A 25,937-nucleotide genomic window follows, 5' to 3' on the forward strand; every position below is an offset into this window, starting at 1 on the left:
AGTGTATAAAGGTTAGAATTGACAAGAAATCATTAAATTTGAAAATTAAGTTTGAATTACTGCAAATAAACGTATTCAAAACTGTTACTTTGGATGATGCCCTTAATGAAAGATTTTTCATTTCTTGGTAACTAAACAATCACTTTACAAAATGGAGCCAATCAAAAAAAATTTATGCAATTATGGGGGAGAGGAAGGTCTTAAAGTTTACGGAACTTTTAAAAAATAACATGAGGATTTTCAAATCAAGCAATTGTTTTTTTGAAATTTTAATAGCATTTAATTGAATTCCTCATCCATGAGAACATGGGAATAGACACTTTGTTCAACATAATTGGACAAGAAATGGTGACTTATTCCCATTTATTAGGGACAGGGTTTTGGGCCTAGGTGAAATATTTCCTGATTGCTGAAATCTGAAAAGCGGTTTTGGTCTAATTTTTAGTGCAGAAATAGGGATAGCAATCTTCTTACCGTACCTGTGCCATTTCAGTTTTTGAGTTTAAACAAACATTAGCCTGTTTTATTTGAAATTCGTGTTTCGGGTTATTTTACCAAAAATTGTGTTTAGGGGAATAAGCATATATAAATATTAAAAATGTTTGCTCACCTTACTGCATAGAATAAGGTACCTTAAAGGGCGGGGAAACCCAAATTAACTTTTTGCGAGTTTTTTGTTTCAGCGTGATGTCATTGTGTACAACATGCTTTTTAGCAAAAAAAAATCCAAATTTTGTTACCCTTTGTCTCGCTAAGGCCGCTTTTGTTTGATACCCGTTTGCGAGGTCTCGCGCGCATCAAGCTGTGACGCTGTTCGCTGTGACGCTGTTCGCTGTGACGTCACAAGGTACACATATAATTGTGGCCAAAATTTTAAGACCAGACTTGATTTATGACCATTTTTGCATTACTTCAAAATAATCCATCAGATATTGTTTCAGTTGCATCATCTTTATGCATCATCTTATATCTGATGCAGTATTTTGAAGTAATGCAAAAATGGTCTTAACATAACAAAATTTGGATTTTTTTATTGCTAAAACGCATGTTGTACACAATAACATCATGCTGAAACAAAAAACCGCAAAGTTAATTTGGGTTTTTCCGCCCTTTAACAACATTAATGTGTTTTCATAATCCACTGTTGTAAGTATGCGTTGCTATTAATGTTTTAGAAAGTAGACTGTGTCAGCACTACAATTATTTTATTTTGAATTCATTGTAAAATTTTTATCTTTTACACAGGATGTCAGTTTGATAGATATTAATGCATCTGAGGTTGGAGCGGGAATGCTTCATTTTGCTAAATAGTTATTCAGGTGTGTTACTGCAAAGCCATGACCAAATATGGTCATGTGGGTTGCCAAGAAGAAGCAACGCAACTCTACATATCTAAAGAACAGAAAGCATATCAATCAACAGTCGGAATTAACAAGTGATCCAGCTAGAATATGTGGTACTACCCAAACAGTAACACCACCCTTACATTGCAAGAGCCAGAAAAGCAATTGTCAGTTATCAGTATCCAGTCTATGTGGAACTAATCATAATGGATTTATCTGCAAATTCTGCAATGAACAACTTTTTCAACAGTCAACAGTTTCTGCAACTGCATCCTTGCATAATGTGAAAAAAAGATCAAGAACGCCTCAGTACCAGTATCCTCCAGCAAGACGTAAACATTTGTGCTTGTTGAACATCACTCAGTTTTTATCTCGCTTTGTTTTTTCTACCTATTTTAATTTTTCCTTGCTTCTTTTTTGGTATAAATTTTTACTTTTATTGATATTTTTTTCCACTCTGCTGACAGCTGTGGCTTCTAGGCAAAGGACAATTAATTATCTTTCCGATTGTGAAGTTTCGTTTACAAATATTTCTAATCAAGAATTTTGTCAGTATTATTTCAATTGCTCAAGCAGAAATAATTCTTTTACATCTTATGGGCTGCATTCTTCTTATGCTGTAACAATTCGCTCTTCAATTAATTCAGACCAAAGTTTTTTTCAAACACCTTTATCTCAACTTGTATATGCACCAGAACAAGATAGAGAACCAACAATGAGTCCAAATTTCCTGCTGGACTTTTGTACAGATTTTTCTATTAGTAAAATTCTCAATGTTTCATATTTTTCAACCTCAAATGAATGTTTGAACAATCTAACAAAACTTAAAGAAAATGATGAGAAAGCTAAGTCAGCATACATGCTTTTTGAGAAAGTATTTGCACGATATGCTTCACCAGACTCCTACTCCATTAGGTGGAACAAGACACAATGTTTGGTGAGTTGATACTTTTAAAAGTTTTAATTCTTAGGAGCAAAATGGTTGGAACGCCTGGTTAGTCTAATTAAAAAATGAAGAGCTCAAAATGTAGAAACCAAATTCATGTTTAGCAAACACTAAACATCTATTCTGAACAAACGTTTTGAAAACTGTACTGTCTTCATCTTCAGTCAAATAAAAGTAAGCTTTATAGCCTACACTTTTATGCCAATAAAGATGAAGACAGTATATATATAACATATAAATCAAATATAGTTATTACTATCTGAAGCCTTTACAAATTGTTTCACCTAACGGATCATCAGAAGGTCTGAAAAACATGCAAAAAGTAATGAATCGATAATTCCTGAAAAGATACTAAATATTACAACTGTAATTTAATCTGCAAAAAAAACCTCTAAACCTGTAATTCCTGAAAAAATATTATATATTATTATAACCGTAATCCAATCTGCAGAAAAAACCTCAGAATTAGGCTACTAAGGGCTACCTCCATCCATTACTACAAAGTTTCAATTAATTTGTCCAACTGGAAACCAAGCAACTTGATGGCAACATCTATGACATCACAAAAAAGCAAAATGCAGTTGTGATGATCAATGCAACCTGTAGTAACCTGAACAAAATAAATGAAAATTGTTTTTAAAAAAACCTGTAAAAATTAAATGAGATTTATAACCTGTAAAAATCAAATAAAATTTAATTTTTTCAAAATTATAACCTGTGAAAATCACAAGGAATTGTGATGATGTAACCTGTAGTAACCTGAACAAATGAAATGAAATCTGTTTTTAAAACCTGTAAAAATTAAATGTAAAGGCTTCAGATAGTAATAACTTTATTTGATTTAATTCGCTCTGCTTTGCCTTTTTGCTTAGCATTGAGCACTTTTTGTAGTACCGGTATTAATAGTTTTCATTGTTTTTTATATAATATATATATAGTTTTCAGGCCTCGAAACTGAAGGCGGCCATGGCCGCGATTAACCTACAAAAACCGACATTTTGTGCGCCGAGTCTCGCCCTTCCGTCGGCTGCATTTGTCCGACATGAAGTTCCGAGAAAAATTTACGCAACCGGCCTTGTGAATAAAGTACTTTGTCACTTATAATCACAAAGGATTAGAAAGCAGTCAAAGTATCCGATAAATCAAAATACACACTGTCTACTGTCTATGCTTGAATTGTTAACATAATTTTTGATTGACCAAGCAGCTGATGTCTGACATCCGCAGGATGCTTAGTGACATCACAATACACTTTATTGATGCGATATATTCAATCTTCAAAATTAGCGTCGGCAAATGGCGCATTAGCGTCGGCAATAAAAATGCCGAGGCCACGCGAGCAGGGCCGTAGCAACAAAGAACGTGGCCCCCTCCGAATATAAGTCCGGGGCCCCTTCCAACGCAGAAACTGGAATGTGGTATTTATTTTACACAACATGCAGGGTTCATATTATGTATAGGCCTACACAGTTAATACTCGCTAATATTTAGAAATTTTAGCAAACTCATCAGCGAAAGTAAATTTATTGGAAATCCGCTGATTTTTTTGTTGAAAGCTAACTTTTACATTAGCTGCGCCCACCCATGACCTACTAGAACACGGCCAAATATGTTGCTATTTGAGGAAATTTCTAAGAGTCTGAATTGTTACAATCATAGCTATGACAAACCTGTCATTTCCCATTTCCAAAAGTAAGTAAAATAAGCAATATTTGCACCTAGACATATTTTTGGCTTGTTTAACCGGAGATTAGGCATGTACGTTGAGCACAGTTCACACAATAATAATATAATATGTAAGACTTTCCAACTGCACCCTGGAGGTAGTATCCTTTGGTGTATCGCTTTAGGTGCAATTGCATGTTCCAAAATATCAAGAATTTTTTGTGGAATCTATGTTGTAAGCTGTTCATTTGACGTGCCAATTGAAATGTTAGTTCGTTTTGTTTTTCGCCAAGTTTAATTGTGCAAGTGAAATATGGCTTTTGGCGAAAGATCCTGTTATACAAAAAACCTAACGACTGTATGATGAGACTACCGCCAGGATGCAGCTGGAAAGTCTTACATATTTTACATTATTATTGCATGAATTGTGCTTAACATACATATCTAATCTCCGGCAAAACAAGTAAAAATATGTCTAGATGCAAATATTGCTTATTTTACATACTTCTTTAAGTGGGAAAATGACAGGTTTGTCGTGGTTATGATTGTAACAACTAAGACTCTTAGAAATTTTCCCAAATAGCAACATATTTGGCCGTGTTCTAGTAGGCCGTGGCCCACCACTGTGTAGGCTACTGTATAGGTCTGCAGTGACAGTGTGGACATATATTCTATAATTACGCAAAGCGCTTCTTTCGAGCCTTGTTCTACACAAATTGTAATGGGTCATAGTCCAGGGATTTGGCAATCTTGTTTTCGATGGTAATTGCAAGAGCAGAAAGCCTGTCATCTGCCACTGTTAAGCGCAGCATATTCTTGATCAGTTTCATTCTGCTGAAAGTCCTTTCAGCACTGGCGACAGTAACTGGTGTGGTCGGTCAGAAGAATTCTGGTGCAAATGCAAAGATTCGGATGTATCTCTCAAAGGCTGTTCTTGTACGTTAAAAGAATACTTGCCGTAACAAGTCCTCTCTCTTTCTCTATGACATAAATAAAACGATTCAATTCCATTGTTAGTTTGTTGGCATCAATGTCTCCCATTTTTCTTTTAATTTTTTTTTAGTGATTATCTAGTTCCATTGTCCGCCTCATTAGCTCAGTGGTTACGTGCCCACTCTAGACCATGCGGCGCAAGTTTGACTCTCGGGGTGTGCGCTTGAGCAACGCATTTCAGGACTGCTCTCCATTCAGCGGCACCTAGTGAATGGAATAATTTCCTGGCAACAACACTTGAATAATCGGAAAACTTCACTCTGCCAATCTCGGTAACCGGCCCTGCGTCAAGAGCCTCTGCAAGTATGCGAAACTACCAGGAATAACCAATCAAGGCTTTGTCAGTCCGAGGATAAAGATTCAAAACCAACCATTTTCTCTTGAGACACTTTTTCAGACTGCTAGCGTTGTACAGAAATTCAAACAACTCCACGAGTTGGTCAAAGCGCGAAGAAACAGAAGACATGGCCTGATCAGTGAGAACAAGAAAAACTTGCGATTTTAATTTTTCTTCAGCAGAAAGACGGCTCGAATCATCAGCACATTCGTAACCAAACATTCTCTTCCTACGTCGCATCGTGTTTTTTGAAAAACTCCTGCTCAATACCAATAAGCTCTGCTATTTCGCGTGCGTTTGTGACCACGTGGTTAGCCTATATCCTGTATTTCGATAGTCTTCCAAAAACTTCGGCGGAGGGGCCCTCATTTCTTGCGGGGCCCCCTCCGATCGGAGGGCGGTTGCTACGCCTCTGCACACGAGTGCTTGTAAGGTTAGGGTGAGACATTCTTCCCAGTCGTTATGACACAGCCATAGATTTGTTCCTTAGTCAACAACCTGATGAATCTCTATGAAAAAGAAAGAGGCGTGTGAATTGGTATCAAAGCCCGAAAGCTGCAAAACGTGGACGCTTCATTGCGAACGGCAAAGACGGTGTAGATTTACAGCCAAGCGATGAGCCTCTTGATGTGTCTGATTCCAGTGATGACGCGACAACCTCGTGCTCCGATACAGCATCTGATTATTCCGATTCTGACAGCTAGTTCTTCATCAAACAGACTTTGTGTTGTTCGCAGTATCCCAATTGTGCCGAAATTATGTTAGTGTATTTGTAAATCGAGGCAATCTTCTCGCAGGGAGCTATTAATCTGTTACCAGAACCTGGTTGAGCAATTGACGTTATTTTATGATAATTCAACGTTGCTAGATGTCGAATTAATGTAAAACAAACGTAACTTTCTTATTGGGCTTTGTTGTTACGCAATATAACCCGCCGGGAAAATTAAATCGATTCGTGCTGACTTGAACGTTGAATCAACCCAAAATCAACTTACTCTCCCCCCCCGTCAGTTATTTGAGGTGAATTACTGTAACAGCGTGCGACGTGCGTATCTTGTACCTCGCTTTATCGCTACTTTTGGCATTATTACATCACAACAAATCATACAGTGCGGTCGTGATAGACCACTCTAGTATATTTTTCGCTTCTGCCGAAGTAAAATGTGCTAATTTCGAAGACTGTATGTGGATGCGTGTCGAAGTTCCGATGGCCGCCATGTGCTTGTGATTGGCCGCCGAACAACTTGCTTCAGTCGGACACGTTTGGCCGCCGGAAAAAAAGTTGTTTCGAAGCCTGGTTTTGAAATTAAAACTCGCTATAAGTGCGTTAAAAAATTTTCAAATTTAATTGAAGACGCTATGAGTTTGTTTAAAAAAAGGGGGCGATTACTTTAAACCCGTATCAACGTAAAGTCAATCGGGGATTCGTGTAAAGCAGATACAAAAGCATCAAAAATTTGAGAAAAATATGAACACTATAATATAAACGACGACCTTTTAGAGTATATGCATAAAAGTGAGACAAAGTCCAATTTGAAATTCTTTTGTTGCATTTTTCCAGTTAGAAATTCTTATGTTGCAAAATTTTACTTGTCTGGCTATGAGTTTAGTTTCTACAATTTAGGCTCTTTATTTTTTGATTGGTTTTAATTCTTTAACTTAGCGTTTTTGTGTTGTACAAAGTTGAGTGTTCCATTGAACAATAACCATCATCCTTTGAAAGTGCAGTGTCTCTTTAAAGTGGGGCAGGAAATTTATTTAAATCAGTTTTGTCTTTTTGAAATTGATCATAACCCAGGGTTTCACAAACACAAAGGTTGATAGTGGAGTCTTTTTAATTTGGATTTAAAGCATTTCAGCTATAGTGTCGCTAATACACTTAGTTGTTTCCTGATGTGTTGTGAAATTTTAGTGTTGTACCAAGTAATATTTTGATTGAATTGAAAAATTTTCAAAATACATCACATTATCACAGTCCATTAAGACTGCGAGATATATATATAGATTTATTATTTTATTTCATTTGCGTACTGCACTGTACTTTCAAAAGATGTATGTTTTATTCAACACTTTCAAGTACCATACTGTAGCACTATAGGGTTCTTTGAAGTGTAGTCATATTATGGCATAATTTCAAGTTTAATCATTAAGGTGGTTATGTTAAAGTTACGGTATATATTCTATAACTTACTTTTTTTTAAAGATAAATGGATTTTACTGGTGTTATGTAGTGGTTCTGTGGTATTTGTGGGGATGTGTATTTCAGAATAATGAATCTTTTTTTAGACTTTATTCCTAATTTGAATTAGACATAAGTTGGAGAACCATGATAGGAAATGCACTGTGTTGTTTTCTAGCTCAATAAATACACAATTGTTAAATTTCAATTTGTTGTACCGTATTTCAGTGGTCAAAAAAACAGTTTTCATGCTGTTTGAACTTCAAGAATTGATTTAGCGTAATGATGGGCTGCTGAATCCCAATCTGAGCTTGGATTTTTTGCATCATATCATATTTTGAAAAAAGTTACATAATTTACATTGCGCTTACAAACAAAGATGCAGTGCAATGGTGAAAGTTAAGTGCTAGGCATGCCAAAATACTGTAGCTTTAATAAGCTTAATGTCCATAGGTTTGTTTCCATCTTTATGATGTGATGTAAAACCTTTACAACAAAACATTTCTAAAAACGTTAAAAATTGCAAATATAAATTGGTTATTTTAAAAATGTTCTGTCTTCGGCATGTGAGCACTCGATTTTTGGATTTTATGCTCAAGAATACATTTGAAAAGGTCTTTGTTGCATTTCCAGTGAAAACATAATTAAACTTGTAGTTGTAATAACTACAACTTTAGATCAGCCACTTTTGCCAAAAATAACAATTAGTACCGTAGTTATCATATTTCAAAAACCTGACATGATAGAATAAATCTGAGGTCAGTTTCATCATCCTAAATTACCCAAGATTAATTATCGAAGTTTATATATACCACAGAAATCGTGTTAATCAGTGTTATTCATCGTATGCATTAACTATGCTTGCCTATTTCATTCAGTTTTCTAGTTTTCTGAGTTGGTTAAGGAAAGGTATGGTATTTGGAGCCATGTTAAGGTTTTTCTATTTATTTTACCCTGTTAGCTCATTAGTTACATGCGCGACTCAAAATCAAGCCTCGCTGGTTTGACTCTTAAGGTGTGCACTTAAGCCACGCATTTCAAGAATGCTCTTTATTTAGTTTCATCTAGTAGATGGAATAATTCAACAACAATTGGAATCTTCACTCTGTCAATCTTGATGACCGGGCCTGCGTCAGTTGCTCAAAGCCTCTAGACCAGGGGTTCTTAAACTGGGGTCTGTGGACCCCCAAGGGGTATGCACTATGCCGGAATGGCCCGTTTCGGTGAGTCTGATTCGGTGAGTCCGATCCCTTAACGGGGGATTTTTTCAATTTTTTTTTAAATTATCGGGTACCGTAGCCTAATTATCATTGCCGTTTTAGGGTTAGGGGTTAGGGTTAGGAGTTAGAGGTTAGGAACTCACCGAATCAGACTCACCGAATAGTAGCAGACCCGCACTATGCAGACTAGTTTTAGAGGGTGCATGAAGGCCCAATGGAAATCTTAGTGTATAATTTCAAAAATGGAATAAATTTTTCAAAAGACAAGACATTAAGTTCAAACAACGCTGATGATTTCTAGTTTGCCTTTCCAGATAATTGTTATAGCATTGTACTGTTTTTGTTACGTACTTTCCACATTGTTGTTTTTGCCGCTATTTGAACATTGCAAAATTTTATCAGTTGCAGCTAAGCTAGACGTCAGCTAGGCTAGGTTAAGATTGTGAAAGGTTTATGCATATCTTTTGGTAAAGAGAGCCATGGCTTCTATAAACCCTTTTGCGACTACATATTTATGTCAGGATTTTCATTCTTGGTAACTATCAAAACAAAGAGTTGAAACTGGTTGCATGCAAAGGATAACATGCCCTATCAAAGACGAAGCCACAATTTCATGTTCTTGTTGAAGACAAACAGCAGCATCCTTCACATTAATGAAATTAAATCGAAGATATTGAAAAACAATTTGCATTTGCTATTTCTTAAATTTAATAAAACATAAATTTTGTTACCTCAAACCAAATATCTATTCTCTAAACCAGGGGTCACCAACTGGTGGCCCGCCGAAAGTATCAGCATACAAGTATAACCAAAAATACTTTTCTTGAGGAGTTAAAGTGCATGAAGGCAAAAAATACTTTCCGGGAAGCATATTTTCGTTTTGCATACGATTCCACCGACCGACCAATCAGAATGTAGTTCAAGGTGGGGGTCACTTAAAGTTATTCCAATGCAATGTCCAACCACACTGTCCCAGTGGTTGATTAAAACGCGTACAAAGTGAAATTATTATGTTTCCAGGCAGTTGAAAAAGATTTAGCTCAGTACTGCAAAAATGTTGTTAATCAACAATTCTTGCCATGCTGATGAGCACCGCAAGTGACAGTTGTCTAATAATCAAAGAAAGACGGTTTTACAGACTCTCACAAAAAGGATGAAAAACCAACTTATTGCTTTTTTGAGGGAACGCTGTTCATGAGTTACGATAGAAACGTTTTTTTTTTGGTGATTTCCACAAGCGTTCTTCTTGTTTACTGAAACTGTTAATTACAATTTACAAGATATCTTTTGTGAAGCGAAGTGACAACACCAATCTTGCTTGGACATGAGTATTCGCTTGCCTCGCTATAAGTGCGCAAAACAAGTGGCCTCGTTTATTAGACATTGTTAAAGAAGTCAAAAGTGTTGTTAAAGGAGCTTGGCCTGGCAGTAGTGCTGTTCGACTAATTTTGTTGCTGCGGTATATTCTAAGATAAATATTAACAACATGTAATACTGGGTACGAAATGCGTTCTTTTCTAGCATAAGAGTCAACCTACCTAAAATTTTTGTTGTGCGGCCTGCCTAAGCTCTCCTTAGTACCAAGGTGGCCCGCATGCAAAAAAGGTTGGTGACCCCTGCTCTAAACCCTTGACAGCCTGTTTCATCAAAAAAGTTTCTCGAACAAGGGGTCCAGTGGTCCACGCTAACCTTTTTTTTTTAAGGGGTCATTGTTAAAAAAAGTTTAAGAACCTTCTCTAGGCCTACTCTACAAGTATGCAAAACTGTCAGGATTAAGCTCTCAAATAAGCTTTCCAAGTTCGAGGATAAAAATCATATCAATCTATTTTGCACTGACCTGAACGATTACCAAAACTGACATGACATGAATTAAAAAATCATAATATATACAATTTTTATTTGAATGTGTGTTTTTTTTTTTTTTTGAGAACAAGTGCTGTAATAGCCTAGCCCTATAGTATGCCATGGTGCCTAAAGTCACATTTTAGCCTACTTTACACGTGAGCTTGCTTTTTGTGCCAAAGTGCTCCTATCTAAATATCATGCACTTGATCCAAATTGTGAATTTGATGCAGCATACATGTTAAATATATATAATATATACACAACTGTTTGCAATGTTTATTTCATCTGATGGATGAGAATGATGAGCATTTAAAATCAAGATGTGAATGTTCTTGATGTTTGTGACATAGTTTGTGTTTTTCTTTTACTTATGATTATGAACAAGATTGCACTTGAAGTATGCACTGGTATACTGTTTTTTTTTTTTGCTGAGACTTTTCGGTCATTTGTCCGAAATGACTTGAAAAAATTCGGTCATTTTTTATTATTTCGGTTATTTTTTCTGATGAAAATATTTCGACCATTTTCACAATATCATTAGAATTGTACGCATCTTTAATGCACGTTTTCGGACATTTTGACCTAATTGACAATATATATATATATATTTTTTTTTTCGGACGTTTTGACCGAATTCACTATATTTTTTTGGGACATTTTGCTAAAAAATCGGTCAATGACCGATAAATGACCAAAAAAAAAACCAGCTGGTATATCAGTAATGAAGAAGTATATACATGGTTCTTAAAATCTCATTTGTGGTTTTCTTAATGATTGTTTTACTTATTTTTGGTAAATAAATTTCTTTTACAACTTGCTGAATGCTGGTATGTGGTCATGCATAGAACTCCCAAGCCGTAAAAAACAAAACTTTAAGAACCATTGTGTTCATGTGTTAAATTCCACAATACAAAATCCTCAACAACAAAAACAAAGCCAGAAATATTACTGCTTTAGGAAATGTTAACATTATACAGTCATCATAAAACCATGAACTGCAACAAAATAATAAAAATGAATCTCCAAACTCTTTGTGTTGTTAATGGTAAGCTTCAGATCAACAAAAAAAATGCCAAAAGTAATTTGGAGAACATCGTACTTCAACTAATACTGGAAAGAATCACCATCTGACAATCCTGCTTGTAATACAATTGCAATTTTTAAATCAAATTTTCATTTTTTTTGTACCAGCTGGCTGCTTTTAAATAATTAATGAATTTCCACTTCTGTAGGTTTTTCCATATCATATGATTCTTTTTCTTGTTATGATAAGAAAGTCCTGCGTTTGCAAACTTATATATATATAAATTCGTAAAAAAACTAACAGATTATTTAAACAAATTTATATACGTAGAATCTCTTGTATTTAAACTTGATGTTGGCTATTCGATGAAGTTTCCACCTGATGATTGTCTAACATGAGATCTTGAGTATTTGGGTAGTGCAAAACTTTTCCTTGCTAGTTTTTGCTATGAATTAAGAATGTTTTGGCTCTGCTAGCTGTATCGTGTATCGAGCACTTTATTTGCAGCTGCTGCATGTTATTTCTTGATTGTACGCACATGCATTCATTTTTTAAGGTCACCTATATTTTATCGTGGTAAAAATCAATACGTTTTCAAACTGAGCCTGGACTGAAGAAAGTTTAAGATAGTTTGAAACTATCAATATTCTTGGTGAATGTCCATTAGGGCAAGCACCTGAGTTCCCAGCTGGGAAGTTTCCTTGCTGCCCAGTGCCCACCTTAGTTTGGCTTTCTTGTGCACGGTTTAAGTGAAAAGAACAGAGGTGATACTTGAGAGATTGTTTGTTTTGTGAATTTTCTATAAAAATCACAGTCACATGCAAATTGCAAAAGAAGTGAGCAATACGTTTGTATCAAAATAATACCCATATAATATATACGATACGTATTACTATGAGTCTGACAGATCATTTTCAATCTAATGCAGTAAAGAAATTGAATAGCAACAAGTTTGTTGATGAAAATTTTGAGCAATTCTTATTTGACTAATGATTCTCTTGCACTTCCAGTAGAAAAAGAATTCACATGATATTCATCCTTTTTTGTGCTGGTATTTTGCTTTGAGTATGAGGCATTATCATGGCATACAATGCACCAAAAATCATATGATTCACTTACATTATATATATATTTAGAATGTACTTTTCACCTCCTTTGGTGTGTATGTTTAGCAAGTCAATTGTTCTAATAAGCAGTTAAATGTTAACTAGCTTTAGTAAAAATATATATAATATACCATATAAATGCGAATGAATTGATTTACTGTCACTTGTTTCAGAGCGTTAGTTAAAATATATAAATTTACTTATCAGATAAATGCTTATACATAAAATGATTCATTTCTTTGCAGGAACACTACAAGGCTTGGACGTGCACGCAACATCACTCTTTGCACTCCGACTCGTGTGTTTCTATATTAGGAGTTTCGTGCATAGAACAGTGCTTGCGAGTGGAAGCATCGTGTCCAGTATTCCGCATATTTAACAGAACCAAGTTACGGGGCGGACAACCAGTCTTTATCTGCCAAGGTGAGAAATATAAGTTGTAACTTCAATTCTTCAAGTCTTGGAAGATCTCTGAATCTTCTTTTTTTTTGTGTGTTTTAGAGATTTTAGATTAAGGGATGCGAAACTACATCCAATTATGCTTTGTCCGCCGCACTTGAAGGGTCGCATTTTTGTTCTGATTTAAATTTTCTGCTTTTTATAGGTTATTTTGAGAAGTAGAGTTAGTATTGAAGCGATCTAAGGTTGCTTGTAGAGAATTATCCAATTAATACTTCTAGTGTGGTTGGAAAATCAGATTTACATCCCAAAATTAAAAAAGGGAATTGGCATCTCGTGAGGTATTGTTCCTTGTAGGGACATCACATTACTGGACACACAGCTCCGCTTCTCCGGCCACATTCATGAGAAAGGTTTGTTGTCAATTTGACAACTTTTTATGCATCACTGCAAGCTTGGTTTCAAAAAACACAAAAGAACTTAAAATACCGGCAATTAAAAACCAACTTCACTACTCTTATACTGTATAATATAACCTATACAAAGCATGTTTTATTAATCAGAAAAAAACGTAACTCTTCTGGTGTGGCGGATAAGACAAAATCGTATGTAGATAAAACTAGTTATGCATCTCCATGCTCTAGTCTATCATCACTGGCTCTTAGTTGTGGTAGAACTGTATAAAAATTGCACATAAATGCACGAAATTGGAACCAGTTGACTGCAAAGCCTTTTATTAGAAAGTTTGTTCGACGCCTACTGCGGCCACGTGGCCGCTTTCTGGAGTTTATATAAATAGACTCAGACACTAGCTTTCCATTTCCTTTAGCTCAGCGGTTACCAACCTGTGGGTCGCGACCCCAACTGGAGTCGCCTGACAATTTTCCTGGGGTCACCTGAGGCCTTCTGAAAAGTTTAGAAATTTATTAGTTTAGAAATTTAGAAAGTTAACTCTTACCAATGGGCAGCTCACCACAGAGTGCATCGTGATTTTACTAGTGTCTAGAAAAAAATCGCGATTTTACAATGGCTTGTCTAGTAGTCACTAGTAACTAGACAAACCAGAACACCCTGGGCAAACATATTGCATTTTTTAAGCAAAAGTTGGACTTGAGGTCGCGACTTTTGTTGATATTTGTGAGAAAAAAGGTAAATTTTCAAACATTGAGCAGCTAGGACGCAAGTTGAGAGCTAGGCTATTATTTCTGCATCAGTTGATAGCCTAGGCAAGCCAGTGTAGGCAGTAGGCTTACTATTGAATTCCCGGCATCAACCATAGGTAGCCTACGATAGCTAGCCTAGCCTACAGAACTTTCAAAAGCGACTGAAAACATTTTCTAGACTTAAAAAAAAGCAAAAAAAGTACCCGTTGGAAAGAGTTTAAGAATAACTGGCGCCATAAACTAAAATTTATTTTGTAAAATTTCAGATTTTCCATGATGAATCGAGAGACAAGTGTTAGGCCTAGGAAAAGAAAATATAGTGAGGAATTTTTGAAGTATGGATTTAATTTCATAGTTGAAGCAGGAATTGAAAAGCCACAATGTGTCATTTGCAACACAATTATGTCAGCCGAATCAATGAAGCCCAACAAAATGGAACGCCATTTTGACGCTAAGCATTCAAACTTTGCGGGCAAGGATGTCCAGTATTTTAAGAACAAAGCTGATTGAGTCAAAAAAAACAGGCTGGATTCTGGCAGCAAGTACCAACAGCAAAATATGGCTGCCCTTGATGCTTCATATTTGGTGGCTCTCAGAATCCCCCAAAGCCAAGAAACCTCACACCATTTCCGAGGAGTTGCTGTTGCCAGCAACCGAAGACATTGTTCGAGTTATACTTGGAGCTGAATATGTTAACAAACTGAATACAATATTCTTATCTAATAACACCGTCAGTAGAAAAATATACGACATGTCTGCTGATATTATGGAGCAAGTAATCCAGGAAATGAAATCAGCTCCACTTGGAATATTTAGTATTCAGCTTGATGAATCAACAGATGTGGCAAACTGTTCTCAGTTACTGGTTTACGTGAGGTACATTTATGAAGGTGGTTTCAAAGATAAATTGTTTCTTTTTTGCAAACTACTTGAAACGACAACTACTGCACGCGATATCTTTGACACAGTTGGATCATTTCTGCAAAATCATGGCATTCCTTGGGAAAATGTTTGTGGTGTTTGCACAGACGGTGCTCCAGCAATGCTGGGATGTGGGTCTGCTACTATTCGGTGAGTCCGATTCGGTGAGTTCCTAACCTCTAACCCCTAACCCTAAAACGGGAATGATAATTAGGCTACGGTACCCAATAATTTAAAAAAAAAAAATGAAAAAATCACCAAATAGGGATCGGACTCACCGAAACGGGCCATTCCGCTGGGATGTAGGTCTGGATTTCAACGATTGGTAATCAATGCATCACCGAAAGCCATCGTAATTCACCTTATGATTCATCGACAAGTGTTAGCAATGAAGACTTTGCCACAAGAATTCTAAGATCAATGAAAAGCGTTGTAAGTGTCGTGAATTTTGTAAAAGCTAGTGCTTTAAACAGCCGCCTATTTTCAAAAGTTTGCAGTGAGTTGGATGCATCCAATAATGTTCTGTTATTTCACACTAGTGTGAGATGGTTGTCCAGACGCAAAGTTTTGAAACGTGTTTTTGATCTTCGTGATGAATTAAAAACATTTTTTAATCAAAAATCTAAACCCCAGTTTGAAGCACTTTTCGGCGACAAAAACCAACTTCACAAAATTGCTTACTTGGTTGACATATTTGCATTCTTAAATGAGTTAAATTTGTCTTTCCAAGGACCAAATGCAATATGCCTAGATTTGTCAGAAAAGATCCGAGCATTCCAGTTGAAACTTCAACTTTGGCAAAAAAAATTGGATGAAAATAGAATTTACATGTTGCTGAACTTATCTGCTTTCTTTGAGGAAAATGATATTGAACAGGAAACAATGAATAGAACAATACTTTCTGTCAAAGAACACTTCAAAATTCTTGAGGAAGAAATTTCAAGGTATTTTCCTAATTTACCTGACACACCATTTGCCCTTGCTAGAAGCCCATTCACCATCAGAGTTGAAGATGTTCCTGAGAATGCACAAGAGGAGTTCATTGAACTCATTACCAGCGATGCAGCAAAAACTAATTTTTCTTCAATGTCAGTTACCAAATTTTGGACCAAAAGTTTGCAGTCATATCCCTTTCTGTCTGAGATCGCATTGCGCCTGATTCTTCCTTTTCCAACAACATACCTTTGTGAAACAGGCTTTTCAAGCTTGTTGGTTATCAAATCTAAATACAGGAGCAGACTTGATGCAGAAGATGATCTGCATTGTGCTCTTGCAAAGACTGCTCCAAGGTTTTCAGATCTGGCTAAAAAGAAGCAAGCACAGCCTTCTCACTGAACAAATTGTTGTGTTGTTTATTTATTTAGAAGTCAAATTTAATATATAGCCTAGTAGCCTACTAGTTAGCTCCAAAAGTGCAGTGAAGGAGGATCAACCCAACTAATTTTATCCTTGGGGTCACCGCAACTTGGCAAATGTCATAAAAGGGTCACGGCACCAAAAAGGTTGGGAACCGCTGCTTTAGCTGCTTTTTAATCAATTGCAGGTTTCCGCGCTTCTCAGCAGCCGGATCCTTGAGACTGCTACATCTATACGGAACTGTTGACAAAGCCACCAAGTCTAGTCGCTTTCAAGGCGTTGGCATCCCCTTAAGTGGTCACAGCGCCCTATTATGCCCCTCACAGCCCTTCACATGATCCCTACTATAATTGAACATGTTAAAAAGTAAATGCAAATACCTTTTTAGCTTAATTCGGAAGAACCTCCGTCGTTGGATGGTAGCCTCGCAATTGGGGTTTAGTTTGCACAAGTGAAACCTTCACCATAAATCATTGATGTAATGAAATCTTTGTCGTCTGGAGAAGTTCAGTTTCATTTTTTAAACTAAACCCAGCAAGCTGTATATTTAAAGCGGTTGGCTGACTCCTGTTAGCTTGGGTGCATTGCTATTCAAATAGCATCAGTTTTCCAATCTCGACTGTGTCATTGAAAAAATGCATCTCGCTTTTAAACCACCATTTGTCTTTGACGTTGATGTGAATTTTTTTGTTTAGAAGCTGTGTTGACTAAGCAATTATCCCATGTCGTGTTCTACTACAGTGTCCATGTTTCGCTGGCTGACTTTTGTAAGCCATGATGAATCCATCAGCTAATGTTGAATCAACGCAACAGCGATGAAAGGCGTTTTTTATTTTTCAATTCGTGCTCGAGTACGATTACATGTGTTCGAATATACTCATGTTTCTTTGCAATACCCCAACTGTTAAGTTCCAGTTGTTCAGATCAGTTACCGCATTCATATTGATCATCGTGAGTTTGTTTTTCGGTTGATTTGTTTTGTTATCTTTATTGATTTTCCTGTTGTTTGATTCGAAATAATGTGTTTTGTTATCGTTTGTTGCCACTTCATGAAAATCTGAGATGGTCGTATTTTATATAAAAAGCCTAGTACGAACCCAGACAGCAAAATCCGTCATTTTCACATTGATTAAACGAATTTTGCTGTCTGGGTTCGTACTAGGCTTTTTATAGAAAATACGACCATCTCAGATTTTCCCCATGAAACTAAACTTCAAACTTTTCCGTTTTCAGAGTTAAACCCCTAGAGAGAGACAGTATGGCCTACGTGTAGACTTTTGCGCTGTTAGGGGGATGTCATATTTACAATTTTTGAAGTGAAAAAATTTCGCACGTGATCGGCGACCTGCTGTTGTATTGAACTGATTCCATAAATTTTTAATGTGCTCGTATTTGCAACGTACTGGTGCGACTACGAGGCATTCAATTTTTTTTTGGCTTTTATTGCATTAGTTTTTTCTTGACTGTTATATAGACGTAGGAAGAATCACACAGACGCGCTTACTTGTGTTCATAGCTTGTAAAGGCCACTGCTAAAAACGAATGCGTCATCATTTTAACAGCACCTGTGTCTAATTAAAAAATAAAGACTCAAGAATAAATAAATACAAAACTCATGTTCAGCAAACGTTTCGAAAACTATACTGTCTTCAGCAGGGATATCTTCAGCTCATTGTTGTTTTGATTAGTTTAACCAGGCGCTCCAACCATTTTGCGCATGTGTCTGGTTTGCTCAGTTGAAACTTATGCTATTGAATAAACCATTTTTTTAATTAGTAGAAAGAAGAAACTGATGTAAAAAGCTTCTTTTCTGGGTTTTCTAAAATGCCATGTTTACGTTGATTTGGCGTCTAATGACTAATTCGTTTTTTTATGTAGCCTACTTGTTTTTAAATTTTAAGATCGCTTTAAGCATTGTTTTACCTTTTCGAATTTTGCTTGTTATGAATGGCTCCTTGTAATACGAATTGTGACGTCAAAACAAAATCGCTCCGCAGAACCAATGTTTTCTGAGTTGCCATTTATGTTTGTGGGCAATGGCTTGTTTTCAGGCGCAGGTAAACTGAAATGTTTGACTTTTGGAAAATGCTTGCATTGCCTCAGTCCGACGCATACGCTGGCCCCCTGCGGTATATTTTTAATGTTGATTCAACGTCTTTAGGTGCTAAATCTATGTAAAAAGTATAGGTTTTTTCTGCGTTGCCAAAATACGTAGCATTGTGTGCTTGAGCACTGAAAAGAAAAAAAGATTGTGTGCTTCTTACGGCGTTTTTACCTACAGTGACGATAATTTGTTCGAATACAGCAGCTTGACTTCAGGTTTTTGAGAAATAGATGTCTTGCTGTACCGCTACCCAATACCTGTGTACGATGTTCCACAAGTACAACAAACCTGACACTTTGTCAAAGTGAGCTTGTTAAAACTCAATCAAGCACACGCTTTTTACAGAGTATGGAATATTGATTTAATATCGATTAAAAACAATAGGAGGTTTACAGAGTTCTTGATTGTCTTGTTTCTTTTTGCTCTTTCCTTTTTTTACCCTTTTACTGTGTGGGAGGAATTGGTTTTGATCTTAATCCTGGGACCTCATCGAGCGCTGACAAATCCTCACTTACATTTAACTTAACTCTATGAGTGGTTGTTTAATGCTTTATTTCAGACTAAGACACTGTGCAAATACCAGCGTATCAAGTTAAGCACTTTGTAGCCTACATCGCCAAATATTAGGCCTACATGTGTCGTCAATCTGTGTAACGCGGTATCGTTTAAGTTTTAGCACTACCCAAAAGTGGAATCGTAGTTTTGACAAAGGTGTAATTGTAGGCTTGTTTCCGACATAAAAAAAACAAAAACAGTTTAAATAGTCTTAGGGACGGTACATTACGGGACGCGCAACTCCGTTCTTCCTTCAACATTAGAAGGGTCAATTGCCAATTTGACATTTTTTTTACGCTTTACTGCTGGCTTGCTTTCAACTAAAAACCTTAAATTACTTTAAAACCAACTTCACTCTTCTTATATAACCTATAAAAAGTAAAATATTTTGTAAATTACAAAAAAACGTAACCCTTCTAGTGTTGCGGATAAGCCAAAAGCGGATGAAGTTTCGCATCCCTATCATCTACAAACCCTAAAATAGTCTACATAGTATGCCAAACAAATAGGTTGCCGGTTCATGCATTTAACTTATATAGCCACTTGTCCTCCTACCTGTTAATATTTTATTTATTTATTTGCATCAGGCACTAAAGAGACAGGCCCATATTCATAAACACAACACAAGTCACAAAACACACACGGTTACATATACAAGCAAAACTTATGCGTACATATTCACGTTATAGTGAGACGCATAGTCAGAAAAAGCATAACACTCTGAGGTAAAAACTGCAACTAACCACTTGTTAGATGAGACCTGACAGCGGTTGACAAAATTAAATATGCGATTTCGGAATAGGGCATGAAACGTAGGAATATGATTGTACGTCTGAATACTACTAATGCTAACACGCCTCGGTAATTTATGCAATGTTCGAAATGCATTATTGTAAGCCACACGCAATTTATTCATACTTGAGGATAAGTATATGACAGCACTTTATATGGAGAAAAAAGCCAGTAGCCTATAGCTATTCATAAAAATAGTTTCACATACTTCCGCCAACTTTTCTGATCTATTTCCGCACTACATCCAAAAAATACGAGGTGGTTTCCGGAGCCCTCGGAAAGGTTCACAGGTCCAAAAGTGCCCTCGTGTTTGCTAAACGCTACTACTTTGTACAGCTCATGACAAAAAATGAACGATTAATATTACCGTTTTTAAATAAGCATTTGCCAAACTTTATTAGATTGAAGCTTTCGGTAAATGCCCTTGTCTTTCCAAAAAAAGTTGTTAAATGAAGGTTTGATACATTGCCCTTCGAAAAAACATTTAACTTGTGTCCACAGCTTTAAGGTGGTGTTGCTCAGACAGAGATGTGGTCCATTGGCAGGGGCGTATCCTCAAGGGAAGCATAGCTTCCCCTGTCAAAATCAAAAAAGGGGAGGTGATGTTTCTCAGCAAAACGAATTGGTAATTTCTTTATCTGAACTCGAAATAAAACAGCTTCTAACTCATGTCCCCCTATGATTTCAGCTCGGTTTTAATTAAAAAAAAGTTGGAAGACGAGATTCGTATCGCATCCCTTGCTTTCGTTTTCGCTATACGAAGGAAAAAAGCAGACCAAAGTTAACGCGATTTACGTTTCTTTTAACTGGTTTAATCTGTGAGAGCAATTTCTGAATCGCTTACTCTGTTTTTGGTGTTTTCTAATTTTAGCCGCAGTTTTTGCCCGTTTGTGTGTAAGAGCTACTTTTAATAGGATAATTAGCTGTTTATCTGCTAATAAATTCCATACAAATATTAGCCTACCCTAAAAGTGTTTCCACAAAGCACTATAATCCATTATTTGAGTGTAATTTTTCCGGAGAGAAAAATCCCAGACAAATTTATTGCTTCCCTTGCTCAACCCACCAGGCGTAGCCTACGCCACTGGTCTAAGGCCTTCAACAATCGAAAACTTCACTCTGTCAATCTCAGTGATCTGGCTTGCGTCAATGGTTCAAAGCCTTTACAAGTAGGCTACGCGAAACTGTCAGGATTAAGGTTTCAAAGAAACTTTTCCAATCCGAGGAAAAAGATTCAATCAATCGATGTTATCACTGGTCACAGCGAAAAACCATAATATCTTCGTGGGAAAGTTGTTACGTAAACTTCCCGAATCCTTTCGTCTGTATGCGATGACGCCGAAAAAATACTCTTCTAAAAACGTGTTTTCACGAATTGCATTTCAAGAAAAAAATAGCCACAGGCTATCGAAAAGGGGGCGCAACACGTACGCACTAAAACTTGTCACCACAATACAGATTACTGAGGATAAAAGACGGAAATTTCGTCTAGTTGGTAAGCACAAGCAAAACGTTTTAATATTCGACCAACCTTTCTAACGACAATTCTAAAATGAGAGTAGCCTATTGATTGCGATATTTGAAATGGACGTAACCAGCTTCTGTGACGTAATAGTCCATAAACAATTATGCATTGTTATGCAATCTCACAGGTGTTCAAAACGATTGTGCAATGTTTTACAGGTGTTAAGAAGGGATGATGAAATCTCTGCTCATTTTTTAGTAATATTCCATAACGTAAGACGTCAGGTTAAGTAGACCTTAACGGTTTTATGTGACGTTTGATTAGGGGAACGATTGTCCGTAACATCGTGTACCTAGTTATGACAGTCTGACAGTGACATGGCATAACGAAAAAAGAATTGAATACAATCGTGAGTCAATAAATGAAAACACAGGATACACAAATTGTTTCAATTATTCACGATAAGGCTAATACGCAAGTACAAAAGGCAAGACAAACGTCGGCCACCGCAGACAGAATTACGCTCAAACTCTAACTCTTAAGTGTTTTTTACGGGGCGAGACACGAAGTATCCCTCAACACGTAGTCTACTTTCACTGCCCCCCTACTCTCGTCATAGTTGCAAACGGCAACTTTACCTCTTCGAACAACAGGCTTCCCTTTCCTAATTCGTGGGACCACCTCATGCACCCTCCAAAGTTGATACTTCCCACGTTTACCGATGTCTTGAAGAGAACCCACCACTACAAGTTGACCAGGCTCCAAATTCTCGGCCATTTTTCCGGCCCTGAAGCCCTGGCAAGTAAAAATCTATCCATTTACCGGTATGGTAGGCTAGCCTACTCCAAAACTGCTGAGAAAGTGACAAATTGAACCGATAATCCCTTCGTCACTCAAAGGTACCAATGGGCGTTCGTTCACGATCCAAACGGCACTGCCTGTGTACGTAAGCAGAATTGAATTGGGCAGAAGTGTACGTAAGCAGAATTACGTAAGCAAATTGGGCTTGAGTATTGAAGTGTCCAAAATGTGAAAAAAGTATTTAATCACATCGGCCATGAAACCAAATCTATTAAGCCGAAATCTAGCCAAGACATCTGCCAGAGGGTTTAACAAGTCAGGACTCGAAAACAATACATCATTGTCGGCAGCCGTGGCCGAGTGGTTAGCGCGTTGGGCTCGCAGTCGAGAGCCTGCATGTTCGACTCCAGCCACCCGCACTTGCTGTTGTTGCTCTGGGCAAGAAACTTTACGATAATTGCCTCTACCCAGTGATCGATTTCGAGTAATGGGTAGCCTAGTACCAAATTTAAGTCATAAGTAGAGTAGACAACCGGAAACAGACATTGCCGTCGGCTGCAGCGTGGGTCAGGTGTATGTCGGAAGGCGTACACCGATGCATAGCGCTCAAGTCCGCTTTCCCGCAATGCAGGATAAAGATAAACAAACAAACAATTAACACAAGTTCCTCGGAATTCAGACTTGACATCGTAAATAATGCACTTTTTTGATTGTGACGCCACAAAATATGGTAGCCTAAATTCCATTCAAATCCCTTTACATTTCCTGCTTCACCAGCACGCTCAATATAACTATTAGAACATGTCTTTTATTTTTCTTGCCTGTGCTTCCGTACAAACACTAGCTAGAAGACCGTCTTTTATTTTTTCTTTCTTGTTGTGCTTCTGTCCCTACTAACAAGAACACGTCTTTTATATTTGATGGTCATAGCGGAAAACCATAATATCTTTGTGGGAAAGTTGAAACATAAAATTCCCGAATCCTTTCGTCTGTGTGCAGAGGTGGGCACCCGCTACTTTTAAAGGAGCGCACTACCCGCTATCGCTACTTGGGCCAAAGTAGCGCGCGCTACCGCTACCCGCTACCAATTTACAAAAGTAGCGCGCTACCCGCTACTCGGGCCAAAGTAGCGCGCGCTACCGCTACTTCTTCCGCTACTTTTGTCTAAAATGACAATAGAAAACACTCAAGTCCCTAGTGACGCAAAAATGACCTTGAAAACAAATGTTATCATTCGTTTACGCTGTCATTTTGACGTCGTTATAGAAAACACATTCTAAGGGAAATTTATTGTTACGCATCTTTCAAAAACACAAGCATTTCAAAATGAGAGTCACTAAGTCCTGCCCGCTTTCGCTTAAGCACATCTTTTCCAACAGAGAAAAGTCTCTCCACCGCAGCACTGGAAGGAATGGGGATGTTGTATTTAATGAACAGATCAGTTCAGTTCAGTTGTTTTTTTATTTCTGACCATCATATCAAAACAATACACGTCAACATAGCAAAGGTCAAGAAAAAGGTAGAAGCGACAAAACGCGAACGTTAAAACGTGCTTGTGATCGAAGTAAGTTATTGAGTTGAAAAAAATTTGGCACGGTCGCAACACCTTCAGAAAAATTTAAGATATAAAGGGAAAATAAAAAATGTTACAAAACAAATAAACATATATAGGCTAGGCTATAACTTTATCAGCCTACTTAACTTTAGCTGATATATTGAAGATTTGTATGGACAGTTGCTATGAAGATCGGCCATGGTGCGTTATCAAGAGTGCTGATGGTCGTAAAGGGAACACGTCTTGATGCGTTTAGCTCATAGCAAAGAGCAAGGCAGGCAAAGAAAACCCCACAAAGAAATCCTACCACGGGCAAAGCCATTTCAAGCGCAACGCACCAGGCCTTGCACGACTCACAAAATAGATAGGCTAGAACTTGACGACATAAAACAATGACAAAAAACAAATAAATCAAACTAGCAAAAAACAACATCATCATCTTGCGGAAATTCAATTTTACCCAGGTGGTCACAGCGGTAAACCATAATCTCTTCGTGGGAAAATTGTAACGTAAGATTCCCAAATCCGTTCGTCTGCATGCAATGACCCAAAAATAAACACACTTTCGAAACGTCTATTCAAAAGTGTATTCCAGTAAAATTAGCCCGAGGCTATCGAAATGACTGGTGCAACGCCGTACACCTAAAAACTGTCACTACAATACAAATTACTTGGATAAAAGACGGAACTTTTGTCCAGCTAGCAAGCACTAAGCCAACAGTTAAATGAGCGGCCAACTTTCAAGCAATCATTTTACGAATGAATCAGAAAAGATATCAATATCTCAAATTCACGTAGAAAGTAACTGTGACGCAATAGTGAAATCAATTGTCACGCAATTCAAAACAGGTGTCCAAAGCTAGTGAACCAATGCATTCATGTTTAAACAGGCCCAAACAGGTTTGAAACAAGTCTATGAACAATGGTGCAATTTCGGCACACTTTCCAGCAACTTCCATGACGTAATATTCAGTAGACTTGAACGGTTTTATATGACGTTTGATTTGTACAGAGATTGGCCGTAACATAGCGGCCCCTAGTTATGACAGTCTAACATGGCATAACTAAAAAAGAATTGAAGGACAATCGTGAGCCAATGAATAAAACACACGATACACAAATTTTTTGAATCACTCACGTTTAAGTTAATACGCAAATACAAAGGGCATGCAAAGAATGAACAGCAATAAGAATAATACACGACGATACATGAAATTGGTACCATAGGTACACGCTAAATGACGCTATATACAATAGTTGCGATAATAACCGACTGTTCCGGGCTCAGACAAGTATCGGCCACCGCAGACAAAACCAGGCTCAAACCCTAACACTTAGGTGTTCTTTACGGGGGCGAGGCACGAAATATCCCTCAACACGTAGTCTACTTTCACTTTCCCCGTACTCTCATCATAGTTGCAGACGGCAACTTTGGCTCTACGAACCACAGGCTTCCCTTTCCTAATTTGTGGAACTACCTCATGCACCCTCCCAAGTTGATACTTCCCACGTTTACCAATGTCTTGGAGAGAACCTACCACTACAAGTTGACCAGGCTCCAAATTCTCGGCCATTTTTAGCCATTTTTTCCGGCCCTGAAGACCTGGCAAGTAAAAATCGATCCATTTACTCCAAAACTGCTGAGAAAGTGACAAATTGAACCGATAATCCCTTCTTAATTGGTCACGATCATGTGGTTGCCCAACAGCACAGTATGGGTCTAAGTATGGGGTCAAAAGTGAGGCAGGGGTGATGACAGTAAAATCCCTAGGGTCGTCACTCAAAGGTACCAAAGGGCGTTCGTTCACGATCCGAACGGCACTGCCTGTGTACGTAAGCAGTTCAATAAAATTGGGCTTACGAATTGAAGAGTCCAAAATGTGAAAAAAGTATTTGGTCACATCAGCCATGAAACCAAATCTTTCAAGCCGAAATCTAGCCAAGACATCTGCCAGAGGGTTTAACAAGTCAGACAATTCAGGACAAGAAGACATTACATCATTTACACAAGTTCCTCGGAATTCAGATTGTTTTAAAGCCTTCTTCTTTAAATCAGCAGCTCTATCTGAAGCCAACACAAAATTGTTAGGTAAATCAATATCTTCCTTCAACGGAACAGGTATCTCAAATCGACCATCTTTCAACTCAATATTCGGTTCGACAAGTTC

The 25,937-nt window shown here is 37.3% G+C and overlaps 1 protein-coding gene across 1 annotated transcript; it reads left to right on the top strand.

Annotated features, from left to right (window-relative positions):
* Window positions 1–1,256: 1,256 nt before the first annotated feature.
* Window positions 1,257–18,500, top strand: LOC145765437 (uncharacterized). The gene is made up of 3 exons (XM_082577258.1): window positions 1,257–2,280; window positions 12,904–13,081; window positions 16,685–18,500. Exons 1-3 carry the CDS (start codon window positions 1,348–1,350, stop codon window positions 16,714–16,716), a joined length of 1,143 nt encoding a protein of 380 aa, XP_082433384.1. The 5' UTR covers window positions 1,257–1,347; the 3' UTR covers window positions 16,717–18,500.
* The last annotated feature ends 7,437 nt before the right edge of the window (window positions 18,501–25,937 follow it).

The sequence above is a fragment of the Aplidium turbinatum genome, chromosome 2, assembly GCF_918807975.1.
Source record: "Aplidium turbinatum chromosome 2, kaAplTurb1.1, whole genome shotgun sequence".
In the NCBI taxonomy this organism is placed as follows: domain Eukaryota; kingdom Metazoa; phylum Chordata; class Ascidiacea; order Aplousobranchia; family Polyclinidae; genus Aplidium; species Aplidium turbinatum.